This window comes from Martes martes (assembly GCF_963455335.1).
Source record: "Martes martes genome assembly, chromosome: X".
NCBI lineage: Eukaryota > Metazoa > Chordata > Mammalia > Carnivora > Mustelidae > Martes > Martes martes.
Genome location: NC_137897.1, coordinates 40,273,377 through 40,298,941, shown reverse-complemented (window position 1 = coordinate 40,298,941; position 25,565 = coordinate 40,273,377). Strand labels below are relative to the sequence as shown.

The 25,565-nt window shown below is 41.1% G+C and overlaps 1 protein-coding gene and 1 pseudogene across 2 annotated transcripts in view; both read right to left on the bottom strand.

The window, feature by feature from the left end:
• Positions 1–25,565, bottom strand: part of ZNF81 (zinc finger protein 81) — a 106,547-nt gene that overhangs the window by 5,353 nt on the left and 75,629 nt on the right. The window contains exons 4-5 of the mRNA XM_080795037.1: positions 19,454–19,580; positions 10,916–11,011 (exon numbers count right to left, since the gene is read on the bottom strand). Coding sequence (XP_080651163.1) covers positions 10,916–11,011; positions 19,454–19,580 — 223 coding nt within the window. The remainder of the gene's footprint in view (positions 1–10,915; positions 11,012–19,453; positions 19,581–25,565) is intronic.
• LOC308336972 (calponin-1-like) lies at positions 20,528–21,444 on the bottom strand (annotated as a pseudogene). Its single transcript has one exon. The product of its transcript is annotated as a calponin-1-like (transcript).

Below are 25,565 nucleotides of genomic sequence, written 5' to 3'. Positions count from 1 at the left end.
AAATTTGTAATGTGAGGATTCATGATGTGGGCAATGATGATGCCAATTCTTCACATACTAAGGAAGGATAAATAAAGTAAAATAGTCTATGGTAATTGGCTAATATGCACATAAATGTGGTACTAGAATCCAGTTATAATATAGCAACTAGTGGTGTCAGCATAGAAGTCATCAGAATATAAATCAAAAGCTTAAGTGTTGGGCGCCTGGGTGGCTCAGTGGGTTAAAGCCTCTGCCTTCGGCTCAGGTCATGATCCCAGGGTCCTGGGATCGAGGCCCGCATCAGGCTCTCTGCTCAGCGGGGAGCCTGCTTCCTCCTATCTCTCTCTCTGCCTGCTTCTCTGCCTACTTGTGATCTCTCTCTGTCAAATAAATAAATGAAATCTTAAAAAAAAATTTAAAAAAAAAGCTTAAGTGTTCAGAACGGAAGACTCTTTTGAGTTAATTCCTATAGGAACAAATATTCAGAAGATATTAAATAACACCCATAACCAGGGGCACCTCAGTGGGGGTAAAGCCTCTGCAGAAAAGAAAATGAGCAGATTAGCTGTAAATCAAGGAGAAAACAACCATATTGTTAGAAAAGATGAAATAATAGGAACAAGCTAATTCACAGAAGGGGAAACCCAAATGGATAACTGGTATCAGAAAGAGCAAAAAACAGGGCGCCTGGTTGGCTCAGTCAGTTAAGGGTTTGCCTTCAGGGCAGGCCATGATCTCAGGGGCCTGGGCTCAAGTCCCACACTGGGATCCTTGCTTGGTGGGGAGCCTGCTTCTCCCTCTGCCTTCTGCCCCCCACTCGTGTTCTCTCTCTTATGTTCTCTCTCACACTCTCAAATAAATAAATAAAATCTTAAAAAAAAAGAAAGCGCAAGAAACAATACCATTTTATATTCATTAGATGGGCCACAAAATAAGAAATACACGTAATTCCAAGTGTTGACATAGATGTAATGAAATGGGCATACTTAGTGCACTGCATGTATATCCCAATGATCAAGTAAAACCATTTCTATATAAATATCCCCAAGGAATAATCTCATAGGCTCATAAGATGATATGTTTAAGAAATTCTTTGTTTTTAAAAAATTGAGGTATAATTTCTACATAGTACAATTCAGATCTTAACTGCAGAGCTCAGTGAATTTTTTTATACATATATACCCATGTAACCACCATCTAGATGAAAATATAAAACATTTTAATTGTTCCAGAAAGTTCCATTGCAGCTCTTCCTGGTCAATCACTGACTCTCAGAGATAACCACCACTCTGATCATAGACCACTAATCACTTATCATCAGAGATTAGTTTTGCTTATCTTTGAACTTTACATAAGTTGAGCTATATATATAGCGTGTATTCATCTGCACATTGGGCTTTTCTGTTCAATAAATTTCTTGAGATTCATCCAAGCTCTTGTGTGTGTCAGTAGCTCTTTCTTTTTCATTGCTGTGTATTATCATATTGTAAGAAAACAATACAACAGTCATCCATTCTCCTGTTGATGGACACTTGGGGTGTTTCATGTTCTTGGCAATTATGCTAATGCTGATATGAACATTCTGTACGTTTCTTTTGGTGGACATATGTATTCATTTCTCTTAAGTAAATGCCTAGGATACAGGCATTGCTGGGATACAGGACAGCTATACATTTAGCACCATTAGGTTGAAAGTATTTACATTCCTACCATTGACATATGTAAATTCCAGTTGCTCCAAATACTCATTAACACTTGATACTGTAAGTCTTTCTAATTGTATCCATTCTTTTGTGTGTATATGTCTGTGTAGGGTTGTCCCATGGGGGCTTAATTTTCATTTCCTGGATAGGTAGTGATGTACAGCACCTTTTCATATACATAATGACCATTTATTTGGATACCTCTTTTTTAAAAAGATTTTATTTATTTATTTGACAGAGAGAGAGAGATCACAAGTAGGAAGAGAGGCAGGCAGAGAGAGAGGGGGAAGCAGACTCCCTGCGGAGCAGAGAGCCCGATGCGGGGCTCCATCCCAGGACCCTGAGAGCATGACCTGAGCCAAAGGCAGAGGCTTAACCCACTGAGCCACCCAGGTGCCCCTGGATACCTCTTTTTTTAAAGTACCTACTCATGTCTCTTACCCATTTCTTTTACTACTGGGTTGTCTGTCTTTCTCTTTTTGATTTCTAAGAGTTCATTATATATTCTGAATATAAGTCATTTATCAAATCTATATATTGCAGTTACCTTCTTCCAGTTTGTGGCTTCCTACTTCACTTTCTTTTTTTCTTTTTTAAAAGATTTTATTTATTTGCCAGAGAGAGAGAGAGAGAGAGAGAGAGAGAGAGTACACACAAGCAGGCAGAGGCAGGCAGAGGCAGCGAAAGAAGCAGGCTCCCTGCCGAGCAAGGAGCCCGATGTGGGACTCGATCCCAGGACCCTGTGATCATGACCTGAGCCAAAGGCAGCCGCTTAACCAACTGAGCCATCCAGGCGTCCCCATACTCACTTTCTTAATATCTTTTTGAAGGAGTGTAATTCTTCACTCTAATACCATTCCACTTACTATCAAATGGGATGGGAAGTGCTCTCTCTCTTCGTCTCCAAAAGAACTTGAATGAGATTGGCATTATTCCTTCTTTAAATAACAGGAAGAATTCACCAATGAAGTCATGTGGGCTGGGAGCTTGTTTGTAGGAAGATTTTATTTTATTTTAAAGATTTTATTTATTGGGGCGCCTGGGTGGCTCAGTGGGTTGAGGCCTCTGCCTTAGGCTCGGGTCATGGTCCCCGGGTCCTGGGATCGAGCCCCGCATCTGCTCTCTGCTCAGCGGGGAGCCTGCTTCCCTTCCTCTCTCTCTCTCTCTGCCTACTTGTGATCTCTGTCAAATAAATAAATAAAATCTTAAAAAAAAAGATTTTATTTATTTAATTATGAGAGAGAGAGAGGGCACATACAGGGGGAGGAACAGAGGCAGAGGGAGAGAAAAAGAGAATCTCAAACGGACTGCACTGAGTGTGGAGCCTGACATAGGGCTTGATCCTTTGACCCTGAGATCATGACCCTAATGAAAACCAAGAGACATTTAACTGACTGAGCCACCCAGGTGCCCCTGCAGAAAGATTTAAAGTTATAAATTAATATTTTCAATAGATAAAAAGACTACTAAGATTTTTTTCTTTCTTTTTGTGGTATTCCATGTAATTTGTGATTTTTAGGACTGTGTCCATCTAGTCTCAATTATAAAATGTATTGGCAAATGGTTGGTGATAATATCTTTTTAATATCCTTTTAATATATGTAGGATTTGTAGTGATGTTTCTTTTTTCATTTGTGGCATTAATAATCTGTGCTTTCTCTTTCTTTTTCTTGATTAGTCTTGTTAAAGATTTATCAGTTGTATTAACCTTTTCAAAGAACCAACTTTTGGCTTTGTTAGTTTTCATTATTTTATGTCCTGAGTTGCAAAGTTAGATCACTAATTTTTAAACTTTCTAATTTTCTGGTAGATATATATATACCAATATATTTCTTTTTTTTTTTTAAAGATTTTATTTATTTATTTATTTATTTATTTTTATTAAATTTTTTATTTTCAGCGTAACAGTATTCATTGTTTTTCACCACACCCAGTGCTCCATGCAATCTGTGCCCTCCCTAATACCCACATTTTATTTATTTAATTGACAGACAAAAATCACAAGCAGGCAGAGTCAGGAGGGGGGAGGGGAAGCAGGCTCCCCGCTGAGCAGAGAGCCTGATGTGGGGCTCAATCCCAGGACCCTGAGACCATGACCTGAGCTGAAGGCAGAGGCTTAACCCACTGAGCCACCTAGGCACCCCGTGATTTTATTTATTTATTTATTTGACAGAGATCACAAGTAGGCAGAGAAGCAGGGAGAGTGGAGGAAGCAGGCTCCCTGCTGAGCAGAGAGCCTGATTCGGGGCTCGATCCCAGGACCCTGGGATCATGACCTGAGCCGAAGGCAGAGGCTTTAACCCACTGAGCCACCCAGGTGCTCCATTAACCAATATATTTCTATCTGAGTAGTGCTTCAGCTTCATCCCACAAGTTCTGATGTTCTGATGTGCCATATTTTCATTATCATTCTGCTCAAAACAGTTTCTAATTCCACTGTGATTTCTTCTTTGACTTACGGGATATTTCCACATTTGTTGCTTACTTTCTAAACATTTGGATATTTTCTGGTGTCTTTCTGTTCAGTTTTAATTTATTTCAACAGTAATTAGAGAACATTTAGCATATGATTTCAATCCTTTGGAATCTGTTGCAATTAGCCTTATATCCTAAAATTGGGTCTATTTTGCTCCGAGTCCCAAATGCACTTGAAAAAAGTGTATATTCTACAGTTGTGAGATGTAGTGACCTATTGTATGTCAATTAGGTCACCACTGGTTTATCATGTTCAAATCTTCTATCATTTTTTAAAATATTTATTTATTTATTTTAGAGAGGGAGAGACAGCATGTGTGGGAGGGGGAGGAGCAGAAGGAGAGGGACAGAGAGAATCTCAAGCAGACTCCCCATTGAGTGTGGAGCCCAATGTGGGGCTCAATCCCACAACCCCGAGACTATGACCTGAGCCCAAATCAAGAGCCAAACGCTCAACCAACTGAGCCACCTAGGCGCTCCTCAAATCTTCTATATCTTTAAAGGTTCTTTGGTCTCTAAACAGACAAAAATCAGTTATAGAGATAGATATGTTAAAATCTGTAACTATGATTACACATTTTGTCTTTCTTCTTTTAGCACTGTCAATGTTTACTTTATATATCTTGAAGCTATGCTATTAAGTGCATAGATAGATAGATTTTTAATATATTCCTGCTGAACTGAAGTTTTATCAATTTCAGAGAAAGAGAGTACATTGTGGAAGATAAAACAGACATTAAAACAATGATACAGGAATATTATGAAACAACCACATGCCAAAAATTTGATAAAATAGGTAAGATGTACAAATTCAAAGAAATCAAAACAAAAAGAAATTGAAAATCTGAATATTTCCATATCTGTTAAAGACAGTGAATTTCAAAATTAAAGGTAATCCCACAAAGAAAACTTCAGATCCATATGAGTTCACTGGCATATTTTATCATCTATTTAAAGAAAAATTATAAAATTTAAAGCAATCTTACACAAAATCACAAAACAGAGGAATGAACATTAAAAATTCCTAGCAAATATAGCAACTTTACACAAACTCTTTCAGAAGATAGGGTAGGCATGAAATTTTCCAGATCATTTTATGAGGCTAGCATTAATATGATATTAAAATCAAAGATACTGTAAACAAAATATCCCCTAAAACTGAAGACTAATACCTCACTTAAACACAGAGCTAAAAATCCTTACCAATTATTGCAAACTGATTCAAGAAATACATAAAAAAGTTAATAATCATGATCAAGTAGGGTTTATCCCAGTAAGGCAATGTCAGTTTAACATCTGAAAATCTGTGAAATTTACCATGACAGCAAAATAAAATGTTCATCCCAAATGCAAAAAAAGCACCCAGGAAATCTAATATCCATTCATGTTAAAGACCTTCATCAAACTAGGAATAGAAAGAAATTGCCACCAAGTTAATAAAGGACATCTAAGGAAAACCACAGCTAATATACTCAATGCTGAAAGACTGAAAGCTTTTGCTCTCAAGATAAAATAAAAATAAAGGGCATGCAGACTAAAAAGTAAATGATAAAAAGACATGGTAATTGATGCAAAAAAATTTTTAAGGAATTTACAAAAATACTCACTAGAATTAATACATGAATTTATTAGCAAGGTCTCAGAATATAGGTTCAATGCACAAGAATCAAATGTAGGAGTTCCACCTCTAGTATGGAGAAGCAAGCTCCTAAAAAAAAAATCCTTCTACAGACAATAACTATATTCTCTAGAAAAACAAAACAAAACATGTACTAGTAGAGTAAACAAAAGCAGGCAGATTTTGAAGAGGAGTTAGAAGTTAGAGCAAGTCTGAACAGAGATCTAAGTTGCTACCCACCATAGGTGAGACAGCATCTCCAGTTTGAGTCTAACCTGGTTAACAGCCTACTATGACAAAAACTGCCTACTGTAACAGAAAATGGTGTTACTGTAACATAACCCTGATAATATTTGGTGTAAAAATCCAAAATTACTCAATATAAGATGACCCAGAAAAATTCCCCTTGGTCACTATCCAGTTCCTTCAGTAGTTTTTCTCCCCCCAGTTTTTATTTAAATTCTAGTTAGTTAAAGTATAGTGTAATATTGGTTTCAGGAGCAGAATTTAGTGATAAATCACTTACATACAACACCCAGTGCTCATCATAACAAGTGCTCTCCTTGATACCTATTTACCCACCCCCACCTACCTCCCCCCATCAACTCTCAGTTTCTTTTCTAGTCTCTTATGGTTTGCTTCACTCTCTTTTTTCCCCTCTCCATACGTCCATCTGTTTTGTTTCTTAAATTCCACATATTAGTGAAATCATATGGTATTTGTCTTTCAGTAGTTTTTAAAGTGTATTTATCATAGTTATCAGTTTATATCTGTTAGATGAGTTGGTCTAATAGAAACAATTTAATCATATTAAACTCAAGTTATTTTTATATATGGTGTGAGGTACGGGTCAAGGGTATTTTTCTTCCAGTACTGATATCTATTTGTCCCTGTACAATTTGTTCAAAAACAAAATTCCCTTCCCCCACTGAATTATACCTTTGTCAAAACTCAGTTGTCCATATATGTATGGGTCTATTTTTGGACTTTCTCTTCTATTCCATTTATATGTTTGTCCTTACATCAAAACCACACTATCTGGATTATTGTAGCTTTACAATAAATCTTAATTAATACTTTTCCTTCTTTTTCAAGACTGCTATTGGCTATTCTAAGGCCTTTCCATATCCATATAAACTTTAAAATCTCTATCAGTTTTTATCCCCTAAAATGACAAATAATTGATTGAACAAGTAGAATACAATTCAGTAAAGCAACAGATTTCAACAACATGCAACCACCTTGATTTATACCCTATAGAACACAATACCCATCAACAGCTGAATATCCATTCTTTTCAGACACATGGAAAAAAAGACAGACCAAACACAGAAATCATACAGATTATATTCTCAGACTACAACAGAATTAAATCGGACAACATAAATACACAAGTTTCTTGAAAAATACAACTTACTATGTCTGACAAAAGATGAAAGAGAAAAATCTGAATAACCTTGTCTATTACAGAAATCAAATTTGTTATTCAAACTTTCCCGGGGCGCCTGGGTGGCTCAGTCAGTTAAGCATCTGCCTTTGGCTCAGGTCATGATCCCGGAGTCCTGGGATCAAGCCCTGCATCATCGCATTATCAGGCTCCCTACTCAGCAGGGAGTCTGCTTCTGGGTCTGCCCCTTACCCTGCTTGTGCTCTCTCTGTCTTATTCTCTCTGCCTAAACAAAACAAACAAAAAAACTTTCCCATCAAGAAAATTCCAGGTCCAGATGGTTTCATTAGTGATTTCCATGAAACAGTAAAAGAAGAAATTATAATTTTACACAAACTATTTCAGAAAAGGGAACACTTCACAACTCATTTATGTGGCCAGCAGAAACCTAATACCAAAGCCTGACAAAAACGTTGCAGAAAAAGAAAACCACAACCAATATCACTCATAAAAAATGCAAATACTTTAAAACAAAACATCAGTAAATATAATCCAATAATATACAGTAAGGGTTATATATCATAATCAACTAATCTTTTATCTCAGAAATACAAAGTTATCTTAACATTTGTAAAATCAACAGGGAAGCCTGGGTGGCTCAGTGGGTTGGGCCTCTGCCTTCAGCTCAGGTCATGGTCTCAGGGTCCTGAGATTGAGCTCCGCATCGCATCGGGCTCTCTGCTCAGCAGGGAGCCTGCTTCCTCCTTTCTCTCTGCCTGCCTCTCTGCCTGCTTGTGCTCTGTGTGTGTGTGTGTCAAATAAATAAATAAAATCTTTAAGAAAAATCAACAAATAAACTCACATATTAACAAAATAAAAGCAACAACTCATATGATTACCCTAATTAGATGAAGAAAAAAAGTTCAACATATAACCATGATTTAAAAAAAAAACTCTTCAACAAGCTAAGATTAAAAAAGAACTTCTATAACCTGATAAAAGGCAGCTTCAAAAAACATCAGACATAATGGTACGCATTTTTTATCCCTGATATTGGGAACAAAGGAGGCATGCCCACACTCAACACTTCTATTTAACATCAAACTGAAGGTGTTAGTGAAATAAGGAAAGGAAAAGAAACAAAAAGCATGAAATTGGAGAAGAAAAAGTGTCTCTAAAGTGATAATGACTACTTAGATGAAAAACCTCAAAGAACCTACAAGAAAACTAGTAGGTGGATGTAGGAATGCCTCAGGATACAAAGTCAATGTACAAAAATAAATCATGAGCAATTTATACTAACAATGAACAATCTGAAATAAATTGGGAAAAAATGTCATTTACAAAACTGTCAAGGAACATCAAGTATTTAGGGATAAATTCAATGAAGGATGCAGAAGATTTCTACAACTGAAAACTATAAAACATTGCAGAAAGAATTCAAACATCTAAATAAATACAGAAAATATGCCATGCTCGTGGATTAGAAGGCCCAATATTGTGAGGATATCAATTCTCCTAACATCGATCTATAGAGTAAACTCTACTCCAAACAAAACCCCAGCAGGCTTTAAAAAAAAAAAAGCACAAACTACTTATGAAATTTATATAGAAATGCAAATGATCTAGAAGAGCCAAAGTAATTTAAAAAAAAGGCAAAGTTGGAGAACTTATCCTACCTGATTCAAGACTCATTATAAAAGCTAAGGTAATAAAGAAAATGTGGGTTTGCCAAAAAGACAGTATATTGGGGTGTCTGGGTGGCTCAGTGGGTTAAAGCTTCTGCCTTCGGCTTGGGTCATGATCCCAGGGTCCTGGGATCAAGCCCTGCATCGGGCGCTCTGCTCAGCAGGGAACCTGCCTCCTCCTCTCTCTCTGCCTGCCTCTCTGCCTACTTGTGATCTCTTTCTGTGTGTCAAACAAATAAATAAAATCTTTAAAAACAAAAACAAAAACGAACATCGGTCCTTACATCAAACATACAAAGTGAATTGTAGGTCTAAACTGAGAAAGCAAAAGTGCTATAACTTAGGGAACGAAATAGGAAAAAATCTTTGTAGCAGGCTACGATTTCTTAAACAGATCACAGAAAGCACTAGAAAATTTTAAAAGATGATAAATTAGACTCCATCAAAATCAAAACATTTGCTCCTCTGATAGGCACCAGTAAGAAGAGAAAAGTGAAAGCCACGAATTGGAACAAAATACTGGTGATGTATATATCTGGTGTAGGAGTTACATGTAGCAAATATCAACAACTCTGAAAACTCATTAAGCAAGCAAGCATCCCAATTAAAAAAGAGGAAAGATATCCAAATAGACACCTGAAACAAAAATGTACAAATGGTCAATAAGCACATCAAATGATACTTATCATTACTTGTCAGAAGAATACAACTTAAAATCATAATGAGATACCATTACACATCCACTATGACAGCAAAAATTAAAGTGATTGATGGTAACAGGTGTTGGCAAGGATGCGGAACAACAGAAATTCTTGTGCACTGCTGCTGGAAGGGTAGACTCACACAGCCACTTTGGAAGATAGCTTGGCAATTTCTTGTAAAGGCACGCATACACTTACTTATACAATTATACGACCCACCAACTCCACTCCTAGGTGTTCACCCAAGAGAAATGTAAACATATGGTCACACAATGACATGCCAGAATGTTCGCTACACTGTACTCATAATAACCAAATAACAACCACCTGTCATTAACAGGTATATGGATAAACAAATTACAGTCTATTCATATCATGGACTAGTCTTCAGCATTTCAAAGGAATAAACTAGCAATATACTCAGTAACGTGGATGAACTGCAGAATCATGATGCTGAACAAATGGAGACAGACCTAAAAGGGTATAGACAGTAGGATTCCACTCACATGAAACCCTAATAAAGACAGATTTAATCTACAGTGACAGAAAGCCTGTCAATGGTTTGCCTGGGGGCCTACTGACTACAAGGGGCATGGAGGCTCATTTTCACGAAACGGAATGTTCTCCATATCATGACTGGGGTGGTGGTTACAGCAGCGTGGATCTTCATCAAACTGGGCACTTCAAATGGAGACATTTTATTGTATGTAAATTATACCTTAATACAGTTGATTGATTTAAGATAAAAATGCTAAGTGACAGTGATCCCAAGGTCAGAAGACGGGAGAGAGGCATGGCAGCAGGGGATACGGGAGAGGAGTGAGGAATCTGAAAAGAAAAGAGGAGGGGAGGCTGGTTGTCGATGTGTTTATTGGTATCTTAGAGTTGAGAAGAAGAAAATGAGGAGGATGAAAGTGAAAAGGTCCTCAGAAGAACAGGAGTGTGGCAACCAAGTGGTTTTCCAAAGAGGGTAAATCCATTAAAACCTGACCATGTGTATTGTTAAGAATCTCAGATCCTGGGGAGTGGGGCTTAAGGAATGAAGGATAAAAATGTGATGGAAGGAGAAAATATTCAAAGAAGCAAGATCTGTAGGGAGGAAGCCTGGCAGATGATTCTGCATGTAGGAATTGCAGCAATTCTCCTTGGAGGAAAGCCAGGCAAAAGAGACAGCTGCTCACGCTAAGGGAAATAAAGGGAGAGAACAGTCTGGTACCTAAAAGGCCAATGTTATCTCTTCTCAAGCAGTTTCCAAAGTTGAGATCCTTCAAGAAGGCAGCAAGAAATAGCATTTTAAAGGCATAAGCTTCTGAGGAAAAGCGTTTCCATGTCCCCCATCTGCCTGGGTCACACTCACTCACCCGTATGGCTCTGACGTGGGGTTTTTCTCTCCAAAATCCATGGCTCCTCTCCTTGTTCCAACTTGAAGATGACCTCTGGTTTGGGAACTTCATACCCTGTTAATAGGACATGACAGAATTGGGTCCAGCTAATTGCTTTCCACTTGGTGGTTTTCTTTTTTTAAATAACCACTTTTCATTGGGAAAAGAGTAATAATCACAGAGGTGAACACACTGAAGGATCTCAGGCCCACCAGGGACGCCACCGGCACACACTTCAGGTGGCTCAGGGTACTCAGCAGCTGAGAATGGAAATACTCTCACGGAGGCTCTGTGTTCGGTTCCTCGGGCTGCCGTAACAAAATACCAAAACCTGTGTGGCTCAAGCAGCAGAAAGTCATTGTCTCATGCTTCTGGGCCCTCAAGTCTGAAATCAGTGTTAGCAGGGTCAGGCTCTCTCTGGCAGATGTGAGGGAGCATCCTTCCTTGAGTCTTCTAGCTTGTTTGCTGGCAATCTTTGATGTTTCTTTAGCTTGTAAATGCATCACTCCAGTCACATGCCCTTCTCCCCGTGTATCTTCACACTGACTTCCCTCTATATGTATCTATTTCTTTTCTTTTTTTAAAAAAAGATTTTATTTATTTATTTGAGAGAGAGAGCGAGCCAGCACAAGCTGGGGAGAGAGGCAGAGGGAAAGGGAGAAGCAGAGCCCCTGCTGAGCAGGGAGCCCGACACGGGGCTTGATCCCAGGACCCTGGGATCAGGACCTGAGCCGAAGGCAGATGCTTAACTGACTGAGCCATCCAGGTGCCCACATATGTGTCTATTTCTATGACCAGATTTCCCTTTTTTTTTAATAAGCACACCAATCATATTAAATTAGGGCCCACTCCCATGAACTCATTTTAACTTGATTACCTCTATAAAGACACTATGTTCAAATAAGGTCACATTCTGGAGTACTGGAGGTTCAGATTTCCACTTTTTTTTTCAGGGGGACACATGATTTAACCCATTAAAAATCTGCCCTCGGACACCACCCCCCCACCAAATTCACGTCCTTCCCAGGTGCAAAATATACTAACTCCATGCCAATATTCCCAAAAGTCTTGATCATTCCAGCATCAAGTCTTAAATTCAAAATCTATCTAAACATCAACTCCAAGTGTCAAATCTTATCATCCAGATCATCTAAATCAGTTATGGGTGTGATAGGAGTATGAGTCATCTCAGGGCAGCTTCTCTCCACACGAACCTGTGAAATCAGACAAGTCATCGGCTTCCAAAATGCAATGGTAGGACAGGCATTCCCATTTCAAAAGGGAGAGACTGGAACAAAAAAAGGAATCACAGATCCCAAGAAAGTCCAAAACCCAGGAAGACAAAGCCCATGAGATTGTAAGGCTTGAGGGTAATTCTTATTGGTTCCATTTTCTGTCCTCTAAGCCTACCAAGGGGGGGATGGCCCCACCCTGTTGGCCCAGGGCCAGGAGTGTCACCATTCACTACTACCTCTACTGGTCCACTAGCAAAATATTTCCTGCCTGTTCCTGTGCCCCTTCCACTCTGCTGTTCTCTGTCTTAGTTCCAAAAGGAGGAATGCGTCTGCCAGGAGACACAGTAGTGATTCCACTGAACTGGAAGTTAAGTCTGTCACGTGGACACTTTGGGCTCCTCAAGTCTCTGAATCAAAAGGTAAAGAAAGGAGTTACTGTGCTGGCTGGAGTGACTGATCCTGACTACTCAGGGGAAATTGGACTGCTACCCCACAGTGGAAATAAGGAAGAGAGTGTCTGGAATACACGTAATCCCTTAGGGCATTTCTTGGTACTACTGTGTGCCCTGTGATGAAAGTCAATAGGAACTACAACAATCCAATTCAGGCAGGACTACTAATGGCCCAGATCCTTTAAAAATTAAGTTTATTGGGGCACCTGGGTGGCTCAGTGTGTTAAAGCCTCTGCCTTCAGCTCAGGTCATGATCCCAGGGTCCTGGGATGGAGCCCCGAGTCGGGCTCTCCGCTCAGCAGGGAGCCTGCTTCCTCCTCTCTCTCCCTCTGCCTATCTCTCCCCCTACTTGAGATCTCTGTCTGTCAAATAAATAAATAAAATATTAAAAAAAAGAATTAAGTTTATTGTGGGGGCAGGGGCCTGGGTGGTTCAGTCATTTAAGCATCTGCCTTAGGGTCAGGTTGTGATCCCAGTGTCTTGTCACTGGGTCAGGCTCCTGGTCAGTGGGGAGCCTGCTTCTCCCTCTCCCTCTGCTCCTCCCACCCTCTTGCGCACACATGCGTGTGCACACACATGCTCGCTCCCTCTTTCAAATACATAAATAAATCTTAAAAAAAAAAGAATGAAGTTTTGGGTCACACCACCAGGTAAAGAACCACAATCTGTTGTGTTGGCTGCAGGCAAAGAGAACAAGGAATCGTTAGTGCAAGAAGGAATTCTACCTTAAGACTGCAACACAGATACTTTGTCTTGGTTTGTGGTCTACTGGCCTGTCCTGCAGATTTTGAATTTAGGATTACAACATCACCTCACTCGAATTTCCAGCTTGCAGGCCTGGCCTTTAAATTTCAGACTCGTCGGTTCCTGTAATCAGTCAAGCCGGTTCCTTAAAACAAATCTCTTCCCTGGAATCTGTGAATGTATTCATTGTCTATCTTTCTCTAGGTATGTCTGTATGTATTTATAGTGTGTGTGTGTGTGTGTGTGTGTGTGTGTGTGTGTGTGTACTCTGTGTATGTATATACCCATATCATATTGGTTCCATTTCTCTGGAGAACCATAATGCAGATTTTGAGAGTGGTGCTAGAGGAAGAGAATCCTAAGAATGAATTTTCTGAATGGGTTATGGGTTTTCTAGAATTGGTTCCCTACTCTGATCAGATTTGAAGGCACTAATGATTCTCTTTCCAGTACTACAGAGCACACTGACAGTCCATGAGATGATGTGGCAAAAGAGGTATGCAAATATCCCCACTGGATACCTAGATACTCCTTATCAAATGCTTGTGAGAGGTATGGTTCTGGGTGACCTCGTATTTGACACCTTAGAAATTTTTGTCAAACTTATAAGTATAATGAGATTGCCAGATTGCTCCTAATTGTGCTGGACAAAGTAGAGGGGGGAAAAGGATGAACTCAGGGATTTGAGTTCCCAGCTTAAGCACTGCATAGATGACCTGAAAATTTCCACATCTGTCCTGAAAGACACCCCTAACTTCTGTAGCTACAGAACTGATGCTGCTGAAAACAAAACCCAGAGTCTCATCCTGGCAGTGGCCACATTACAACACAAATTGAATTCCCAACCTTATAGGGTGTGGGCTATTAAGGTAAGGGAACTGACTGAAAAGGAATGGGATCCAGAAATTTAGAATGGACATAGATGAGGACACTGAACTTCTAAGCTCTGATGAGTATTCTTTTGAGTAGAAGCAGCCCTTCTGCCCTCATCTGAGAAGATTAACCCTACTTTGCCTGAGGACCCCACACGACCTCCCCTGAGGTACTTGCCTTGCTGATTTCTCTCACGACCTACCCCTACTACCCTGATTTGCTTCTAGACCTAGAACTAGACTCAAGTCTCATCAGGGGAGGTATAGCATAATCCATGAGGCATAAAAGAACTGCATTATTGGTCCAATTTATACAGACAGAAAGCTGGGAAACCCAGGTGCAACTGCATATTTAAGAGTGTGGGACAGGGCGCCTGGGTGGCTCAGTGGGTTAAGCCTCTGCCTTCAGATCAGGTCATGATCTCAGGGTCCTGGGATCGAGTCCCACATCAGGCTCTCTGCTAGGCAGGGAGCCTGCTTCCTCCTCTCTTTCTCTCTGCCTGCCTCTCTGCCTACTTCTGTTCTCTCTCTGTCAAATAAATAAATAAAATATGTTTAAAAAAAAAGAGTGTGGGATAATGGAAAGGACATAAAGTTGGATCGATCAGGCCAAATGTGTTGGTATGTGCACACTAAGCAGATTGTGAATTTTTTTTTTAATTAAATTTTTTATTTATTTTCAGCGTAACAGTATTCATTGTTTTTTCACCACACCCAGTGCTCCATGCAATCTGTGCCCTCCCTAATACCCACCACCTGGTTCCCCCACCCTCCCACCCCGCCCCTTCAAAACCCTCAGGTTGTTTTTCAGAGTCCATAGTCTCTCATGGTTCACCTCCCCTTCCAATTTCCCTCAACTCCCTTCTCCTCTCCATCTACCTTTGTCCTCTATATTATTTGTTATGCTCCACCAATAAGTGAATTTAATGTTGCTGCTTGAGGGGTTAGAGAGGGCTTGAACATTTTGTCTGGTTGGCTGAAACATGGATCAAAACGTGGTTTGTACAAAATGCAACTGAAATGGAGAAGTGCTTTGGAAGAACTCTCTATACTACAGAGAAAGGCATCCAAGGGCTTGGGTGATTGGCACATTAGACTCGATTTAGCGTGTAAGGCATGCTCTCACACACTGGAAGGGTCCAGAGGACATGCCTGGGACATGCAAATTTGTGAGGTGGGGGGATGCCCAGTATTCTTGAAGAACTCTGATTGCTTTTCTCTGCAGGACACAAATTGGGAAACCCCAATGCAATGAGACTAACTGGATTCTGGGGTGACAGGGGCCAAATGGGGGCACTGAATTGCTAAATGCAAGATGGACATGGTTATTACAGTGCACAGCAGGGTTAAAGCAGTAATCAGAATGGTCTGACCTGCAGAGACCCATGGTGTTGGACAGTTGCTTATGCTGTCCCTAGAAAAGAAACAGACGAGCTACTGCATTCTTACTTGATCTGCATTAGGAGAAGAGTTCTAGGGCAAGTGAACGAAGTCTAACGTGAAATGTAGAGTCTCACCTCCTCAGTCAATTTTCAGGCTTGAGCCAGTTTACAGACCCAGAGCACTTTGAATGAAGGGGAGCCCGGGTCCCTTGAGGAAGGACCCCGCTACACTGTCAAAATGTATACTGCTAATTTCTCTCTTCCCTAAACGGATTTACAGCCCTTTGTCAGGGTGACTGTGCAGGGAGGGAAAGGACATAATGAGGCTTTTCCGAGATTACTGGAGACCAGTTCCGAACTGACACAAATTCCAGGAGACCCAGGATGTCACCAGACGGCATAGGGGCTTATGAGAGTGAAGTCATCAATGGAGTTCCAGCTCAGCTCCATCTCACGGGAGGCCCAGCAGGCACCCCAATCCATCCCGTGGTTACTTCCCAGGTTCAGAATGCAAAATTAGAATACAGATACTCAGCAACTGGCAGAATACCCATACTGGTTCCCTGACCTGTGCAGTGAGGACTATCATGGTGAGAAGGGCCAAGTGGAAGCCACTAGAACTGCCTCTACTAGAAAAAGAGTAAACCCAAAGAAATACTGCATTCCTGTAGGAACCGCAGAGATCAATGCTACCATCAAGAACCTAAAGGATGCAGGGGGAGTGAGTCCCACCACGTGCCCATTCAACTCGCCTCTCTGGCCTGTGCAGAGGACAAACAGATCTTAGAGAATGACTGTGGACCATCAGGAGCTTAACCAGGTGCTAACTCCAATAGCAGCTGCTCTACCAGATGTGGGTTCACTGCTGAAACCAATTAACACATCCCTTGGTGTCCGGTGAATAGTTACTGATCTGGCAAATGTGTGGGGTTTTTTGTTTGTTTGTTTTATTTTTGTTGTTGTGTATTTTTTTTTGCAATACCTGTTATTAAAGGTTACTAGAAGTAGTTTGCTTTCAGTTGGCAAGGCCAACTATATATAGATAGATAGATAGATATAGATATCTATATATATCTTCACTGTCCCACCTCAGAGATACATCAGCCCTCCAGTCCTAATGTCATAATTTAGTCTGTAGGGATTCTAATTGACTTTCCCTCCCACAAGATACCACGTTGGCCCATTACACTGATGACATTATGCTGACTGCACCTGATGAATGAGACGTAAGAAACATTCTTAACTTACTGGTAAGATAATTTGTATGGCAGAGGGTAGGAAATAAATCTGACCACAATTTAGGGGCCTTCCACCTCAGGCAAATTTCTATGGGTAGAGCAGTATGGACCCATGGGACCCCTAGAAATTTCTTTTTTTTTTTAAGATTTTGTCAGAGACAGAGAGAGAGAGAGAGGGAGGGAGGGAGCACAAGCTGGGGGGAGAAGCAGGCAGAGGGAGAAGCAGGCTCCCTGCTGAGCAAGGAGCCCAACGTGGGGCTCGATCCCAGGACCCCAGGATCATGATCTGAGCTGAAGGCAGCTGTCTAACCCACTGAGCCACCCAGGCATCCCCCTACCCCTAGAAATTTCGAAGTGAAGAGTAAATTTTTGCCTCTGGCTCTTCCTACAAGTAAAAAGAGGGACGATGGCTACTGGGCCTCTGTGGACTTCAGAGGCAATATATTCCACACCTGGGTGTGTTACTCTGCTCCATTTACCATGTGATCCAAAAAACTGCTAGTTTTGAGCAGCACCCGGAACAAAAGAAGGCTCTGCAATGGGTCCAGAGTGCCATACAAGCTGCTCTCTCACTGGGGCCATATGATCTGGTGGATCCAGTGGTGCTTGAAATGTCAGTGGCAGTTGGGGATGGAGCCTTGGGTAGGCCCCTAGAGGTGAACCACAGAGCCAACCTTGGGATTTTGGAGTGAAGCCCTATCATCCTCTGAGGATAACTGCTCTCCTGTTGACAAAGAGCTTTTGGCTCGCTACCGGGTCTCAGTTTACTTGCTCGCTGAATTTAAGCCTATTCGTCAGTGGAAGAAAGGAAACTCAGCAAGGACTCCTTCGGTAATGGTCAGCGAACACGGAAGAGCCTGGTGCTGAATCCTCACACCGTGGTGGGACATGAGAACTACGGCAAGCGGTAGAGACCCACTCAGAGGGGGCCCAAGTCCTTCTGATCAAGCCCCAGCTGGTGGATAGTGTGAGGTCAGTAGCAGCTCCTGGAGCACTGAGCCTGAGTCTTTCTGGAGTTGTGCTGCTCTGGCATGCAGGCCGAGGTGGGTGACAAGCTCCTTCTAAGGCTAAATAATGGCACAAACTCAATTGTCAACAAGTGGTGGAAGGGAACGTTGAAGAGCAAGTTCAAGAGAGCATGATGCTGTTAGCAGGTGAGACTTCAGGTGGGATGTGGCAACTTCACACCCTTGACCCTGGGTGGCGGCTCTGCCCCTTCAGGCCTGGAACCAAGTAGGTGGTTTGCCCTGTGGAACTGGGGAGGCGAGGGTCTTTCACATTCCATTTTCCCAGCCTGGGCCCTCTGGGCCTGTGGTGCCAGTAGCAGCCATCTTGGCCTCACAACCATCCTTGGAGTCATTCATCCCTCTTCCAGAAGGCTAACGCATGGGCTCAGCTGAACAGTTTTATCAGCCTCTCTCCTACCAGTAGAATCCCAGCTACCCCACAACTTTCCCTCATTGTTTCCTGTCTCTGTCCTCTTCAGTCGAAGCTGACAGCATTTCTACTGACGTGGCTGAAGAAATCCACAAGTCATACAAGTGATCTCTTCTGCAACTGGTTGTCCACACCTTTGGTTCTTTCCAGAGTCTCATCTCATTTTTCGCATATGGACAGGCTGAGTATTTTCCAAATCTTCAAGCTCTGCTTCTTCTCTTACTAATGATTCCTTTCTAATATCTTTCTTTTCTCCTACATTTTATGGTAAGCAGCAAGGAAAACACAGGCCATGCCTTTAACACTTTTGTTTAGAAACTTCCACAGCTAACTATCCAAGTTTATCACTTACACTTTCTGCTTTTCACCCAACAGAACACAATTCAGTCAGGTTCTCTGCCACTTTGTAACAAGGATCTCCTTTCCTCCAGTTTCCAGTAACACGCTCCTTGCTCCATCTGAGACCAAAGCCCCGTTAGCGTCCATATTTCTACCAGTGAATCTCTTCAAGGCAATCTAGGCTTTCTCTATCAAGCACCTAAAACCTTTCCAGCCTCTACCCACTGTCTGATTCCAAAGCCACTTCTGTGTCTTTTTCAGTATTTGCTATGGCAGCATCCCCCTTGCCAAGGACAAAAATCTTAGTTTCCTAGGGCTGCTTTAACAAAGTGCCACAAGCTGGACAGCTCAAAACAACAGACATGCACTGTGTCACAGTTCTGGAAACCAGAAGTCTGAAATCAAGGTGTCAGTAGGGCCAACGCTCTTTTTGAAGGAGAACCCTCAAAACAGGAAGGAACTTTTCCATGCTTCTCTCTCTGACCTCTTGGTGGCCTCGGGCATGTCTCGGCTTACAGATGCATCACTCCAGTGACCTGGCCATCTTCTTTTCCTTCACACTGTCTTTCCTCTGTGTGTGTCTGTCTCTATGTCTAGATTTCCCTTATTTTAAGCATACCAGTCATACTGGATTAGGACCCACCGAAAAGACCCACTTTGAGCTTGGCTACTTCTGCAAAGACCCCCAATTCCAAAAAAAAAATCATATCCCAAGGTGCTTAGTCCTAACAGGTTAGGATTTCAACATAGTTTCCTTGGAGGAATACAATTTTACGCATAACAAGCTCCTCGTAGTTTCTCCGAAGGGCTGTGCTTACCCACTGAGCGCAGGTGGCTGTAATTCTCCAGCGTCACATCCCAGTACAAGCGTCTCTGAGCAGGGTCCAGTTGCTGCCACTCTTCCTTGCTAAAGTCCACAGTCACGTCCTCGAATGACACGGAGACCTGTAACAACACAGTCCCGTTCAAGGCGACAGAGTCAGCAGTGGGGGATAGGGAGAGCATCATTAAGGAATTATTTTTTAAGGATCTGTTTTTCACCAGAATATGCTATACAGTATGACTATTAAATACCTAGTTATATGTAGTGTTGTGTACCATACAAATATCTAATCATAAATTTTTGCAATTCATTGTATTCAACACTTAGTCAGTTTGTTTAAAGATCTGATTTATTTATTCATGAGAGAGAGGCAGAGGTAGAGGGAGAAGCAGGCTCCCCCATGGAGCAGGGAGCCTAACGCAGGGCTCGATCCCAGGACCCTGGGGTCATGACCTGAACTGAAGGTAGAGGCTTCACTGACCGAGCCACCCAGGCACCCCCAGTCTTTCATTTTTAAAAATAATAATTTTGTACAGGATTTGTCCTTGATCCCATTTTGTTGTTCGTTTTAATGGGAAGTTTGTGTTCTATAATTTTTTTTAAATTTTGTTTTACTTTACAGTCATTTATTGTGCTCCAGTGAAAGAGAAAAAGGAAGTGCTTGCATTACAAACACCACAGTCAAGTCCACGTATGCCAGTCGCTGCAAACCAAACCACGTGTGTCCGCCGGGTCTCTGGGCATGCAGTTTGCTTCCAGTGTAGGAATGGGGAGGGGGCAGGCCAAGCCTGGGCTCGGGGGGTTTTGCTTGGGGGAGGGAAATTCTTGTCCTGGGGGGCACCCACCTGTAAGGGAGTCAGGGGACAGCTAGGGATAGCTTTGCTCAGCATGTCCTTTGGGTGCTGTTGGGGACACCCAGCTCAATGCTGGATCCTGCAGCACTCTAAGGAGGAGGGCCCCTTCCCCCCACCACAGGCACCTCAGACTGCCCCCCACAATGCTAACCCTGTAAGCAGGTCCAAGGCGGCTAGAGGACACCATGCAGGGTGAGGGGGTTGGTGGGGCCAGCTCAACCCTGCCAAGAGCAGCAGCCAGCCTCCCTGGAGGGAAGGCAGGGTGAGGGCCCCAGGCCCCAGGTTGAGTTGTAGCAGTTGTGTGGGTGGTGGTCGTGGGCAGGCTGGCCCAGCTCTGAGTGTTCAGGCGTCAGGCAGTTTTGGGGGTCATGGACCTGGCACAGCGGCCCGTACACGGTCACGCCCTGCTGCGAGGCCCCCTTGTTGCCGTCCATCTGCAGGCTGATGTTGAACATGTCACAGTGCTCCATGCCCAGCCCAGGCTTGAGGATCTGTCACTTGGTCCCAAGTGCAGTCAGCCTGGCTTGGCTGGCTCCCTTGTTGGTGGCCTGGTCCAGGGGCGGGTCCTTGCCCAGCTTGGGGTCATAGAGGTGGTGCTGGGTGCCATAGGCTGTCATAGCCTGCTGGCTAGCAAATCTGTTGGTGCCCATCTGTAGCCTGATGATGTTCTCTTAGCTTCTCTGGCTCAAATTTCTGTTCCTGCTTCTCTGCATGCTTCACCCCTACATTCACCTTATTCCTTTTTGTCCTGGCCATGGCTGGGAGGGTGGACTGCAGCGGGGTGTGGTTGGTTTTCTCAAACAAGTCATGGCCTCAAAAATGTCACGGGACTTCACCCCGTACTCGGTGATGGCCTTGATGCAGTTGCCAATGTTTTCCAGCTGGTGCCAATTTTGGGTCGACTCACCGACCTTCTTCCCGGAGCCTGGCTGGAACTTACTGATGAACTTCCAAAGAATGATGCCATCTTTGAGGCTGTCTGTGAAACTGTTGCTGATGCGGTGCCCTGTCAACCCCTCGAACCATTCTCAAAGCTCCTGCTCCTGCTTGTGGTCATACTTTTGGGCCAGCTTTTCTCGACCTCAACAGACAAGCCATAGGAGGGCCCCTGGTTGAAGTGAGCAGAGGACATGCTGGCTGGTGGTGGGCAGTGGTGGCAGTGGTGCTGAGGACCGAGGCAGCAGCTAAGGCTCCATCTGCCTGTGTTCTATAACTTCTAGAAGGAAGCATGCACACATTTTTTTTTTTACTTTACATAGTTCCCTCTACTGTTGTTTTAATTAATTCTTAACAAATATGGCCATTTTCTCTTCATGCCTTTTTATTGCTCATTTCCAATTGAATTCTGTAGTGGTGAGAAAATATACTCTGTATGATTTCAACTTATGGTCTATCTAGGAGAATGTTTCGTGTGTCCCTGGAAAAGAATGTGTATTCAGCTGTTGATGGCTGTAGTATTCTAGAATATATAAATCAAGTTGGCTGAGTGTTGTTGAAATTTTCTACCACCATACTCACTTGTCTTCTACTTGTTCAACCAATTATTTGTCAACTTTCTGGTAAAAATTGGCATGGAAATGTTAAAGTTTATATGGCTGTGCAAAGGACCTAGAATAGCCAAAGCAAGGAATACGTAATGATAAGTCTTATTATAAAGCTATGATACTTTACACAGTGTGGTACTGATGTAAGTACGGACAGATTTATCAATGGAGCAGAACAGAGAGTCCAGAAACAGGACACACATATGGACAACTGTTTTTTCACAAAGGTACCAAAGTACTTCAATGGGGAAAAGGAAAGTCTTTTCAAAAAATTGTGCTGGAACAATGGATATAAGTTTTGGAGGAAAAACAAACCTTGACCCATACCTTACACCACATACAAAAATTAACAATAATTAAGTTCCAGGACGACTGAATTAATTTTATCAGACCAACTTTCACATAGATAACAATTATACTCTGAGCAAAATAAAAAAAAAAAACAATCTGGAGGTACTGAAAAGTAACAAAAATCAGGTATTTACTGGAAGAGAACTGACAATTAGAAGAAGGGATGGCACTGGTTGGGTTTACCAAGTTTACAGCCTTTAGCTTGTAAACAGACCTAGTCAATGCCATGCAGGGTAACTATAATTCCACTGGAAAAACTTCAGTCTTACTGAACTTGAAGAATCAAAGGAGAGTTTTGCAGTCATCATGACCACCAGAAAGACAAGGGAGAATTCAGACAGAAAAGGGTGCCTGAGATCTGTGTGTTAATTCTTAATCTCTGGTCGAGTAAATAAATTTAACTAAAATTTGAGTTACCACACACCACAGAGGAGACCATTGCCAACTGGAGTCCAGCCAAATTAAGTGCTTACTAAACCAAATGAAACAAACAAACAAAAAAATCAGCGATCTTTAGGGGAACTAAACAGAATTCAAAAGGTCTACAATATATGATTCAAAACACACAAGATACAGTTGAAAATAGTCAACATAGCGGGGCGCCTGGGTGGCTTAGTGGGTTAAGCCTCTGCCTTCGGAAAATAGTCAACATAGAAACAGAAAGGTCCCAAGAGAAATAAAAGAGGTTCAAGAGGAAATGCAATCAGAGACTGACCCTGAACTGATTCAAATGCTGGAATTAGCGGTAAAGGATTTTTTTTTTTTTTTTGCGGTAAAGGATTTTAAACCAGGTATCTATAAGCATGCTTATGAACATAAAGAAAAATACATCCACAGTGAAAGAATAATAGGATAGTTCAACTGAGAAGCACTATAAAAATAACCAACTAGACTACTATGAACAATTATATGCAAACAAACTGGTCAACCTAGAAGGAATGGATAAATTCCTAGAAATACACAACCTACCAAGATTGAATCATGAAAATTGAAAATCTAAACAGACTGAATACTAACAAGGAGACTGAATCGGTAATCAAAAACCTAACAAAGAAAAGTCCAGAATCAAATAGCTTCACTAAGAATTCCACCAAACATTCAAAAAATAATACCAATCTTTCTCAAACTCTTCCAAAAAAAAAGAAGAGAAATTCATCTAAGGAGGCCAAATTTACCGTGATACCAAAGTCACACAAGGGCACAGGACAAGAAAATTACAGCTCAATATCCCTGAAGAATACAGATGCAAAAATCCTCAAAAAATGTTACCAAAATGAATTCAACAATACATTAAAAGAATCATACAAAATGGTCAAATGGGACTTATTCCAGTGATAAGGATGGCTCAATATCTGCAAATCAATCAATGTGACACACCACATTAATAAAATAAGGATAAAATCATACAATCATCTCAATAGATGCAGAAAAAGCACTTAACAAAGTTCAACATCCATTTATGATAAAAACTCTCAACAAAGCAGGTACAGAGAGAAGGGACCTCAGCACAATAAAAACCACATATGACAAGCCCACAACTAAAATCATAATCAACAGTGGAAAGTTGAAAGCTTTTCTAAGATCAGAAACAAGACAAAGATGCCCACTCTTGCCACTTTAATTCAAGAGTACTGGAAGTCCTAGCCAAAGCAATTAGACAAGAAAAAGAAATAAAAGGCATCCAAATCAAAAAGGAAGATGGAAAACTGTCACTATTTGTAGATGACATCTTATTACACGTAGAAAACACTAAAGACTCCACCAAAAAAATCTGTTAGAACTAAAAAATGAATTAATAAAGTGGCAGGACACAAAAATCAATATATGAAAATCTGTTGTGTTTCTGTACACTAATAATGAATTACCAGAAAAAGAAATTAAGAAAACAACCCCATTTATAACTGCATCAAGAAAAATACCTATGTTAAAAAAAAAGAGAAAAAAAAAAGAAAAATACCCAGGAATAAATTACCCAAGGAGGTTAAAGAACTATACACTGAAAATTTTAACACACTGATGAAAGAAACTAAATAAGACAAGTAAACAGAAAGATATTCTGTGCTTATGGATAGGAAGAATTAATATTATTAAAATATTACCAATTTACCAAATATATTTACCAAATATATTGCAGATTCACTGCAATCCCTGTCAAAATTCCAATGGCATTTTTCAGAGAAATAGAACAAACCTAAAATATTTATGGAACCACAGAAGACCCTAAAACAGCCAAAGCAATCTTCAGAAAGAACAAAGCTGGAGGTATCACAACCCAGATTTCAAACTATATTACAAAGTTATAACAATCAAAACAGTATGTTATAACATAAAAACAGATACTTTAGAGCAGAGCCCAGAAATTAACCCACCATAGATGGTCAGTTAATTTACAACAAAAGGGACAAAAAATACAGCGGAGAAAGGACAGTCTCTTCAATAAATGGTGTTGGAAAAACTGGACAACTACATGCAAAACAATGAAACTGGACCACCTTCTGACACCATACACAAAAATAAATTCAAAATGGACTAAAGACTTAAATGTGAAACCTGCAACTATAAAGCTCCTAGAAGAAAACATAGCCAGTAATCTCACTGACATCAGTCTTAGCAACATTTTTTATAGAAACATCACCTCAGGCAAGGGAAACAAAAGCAAACATAAACTACTGGGACCACACCAAAATAAAAAGCTTTTGCACAGCATAGGAACCCATCAACAAAACAAAAAGGCAACCTAGTGAATGGTAGAAGATATTTGCAAATGATACATCCAATAAGAGGTTAATATCCAAAATACAAAAAGAACTTATAAAACTCAGTTCTAACCTCCCCCCCCCACCAAATAATCTGATTTAACAACAGGCAGAAGATGTGAACAGAAATTTTTCCATAAAAGACATACATAAAAAGATGCTCAACATCAGTGATCGTCAGGGAAATGCAAAGCAAAACCACAGTGAGATATTACCTTAATACCTATCAGAATGGCTAGAATCTAAAAGAAATAACAACTGTTGGAGAGGATGTGGAGAAACAGGAACCCTTGTGTACTGTTGGTGGGAATGGAAATTAGTGCAGCCACTAGGGAAAACAGTGTGGAGGTTCCTCAAAAAATTAAAAATAAAATATCATATGATGCAGCAATGCCACTATTAAATATTTACCCAAAGAAAAGGAAATCACTAATTCAAAAAGATACATGCACCCCTATGTTAACTGCAGTGTTATTTACAATAGCCAAGATATGGAAGCAACCTAAGTGTCCACTGATAGGTGAATGGGTAAAGAAAATGTGGTATATGGGCACCTGGGTGGCTCAGTTGTTAAGCGTCTGCCTTCAGCTCAGGTCATGATC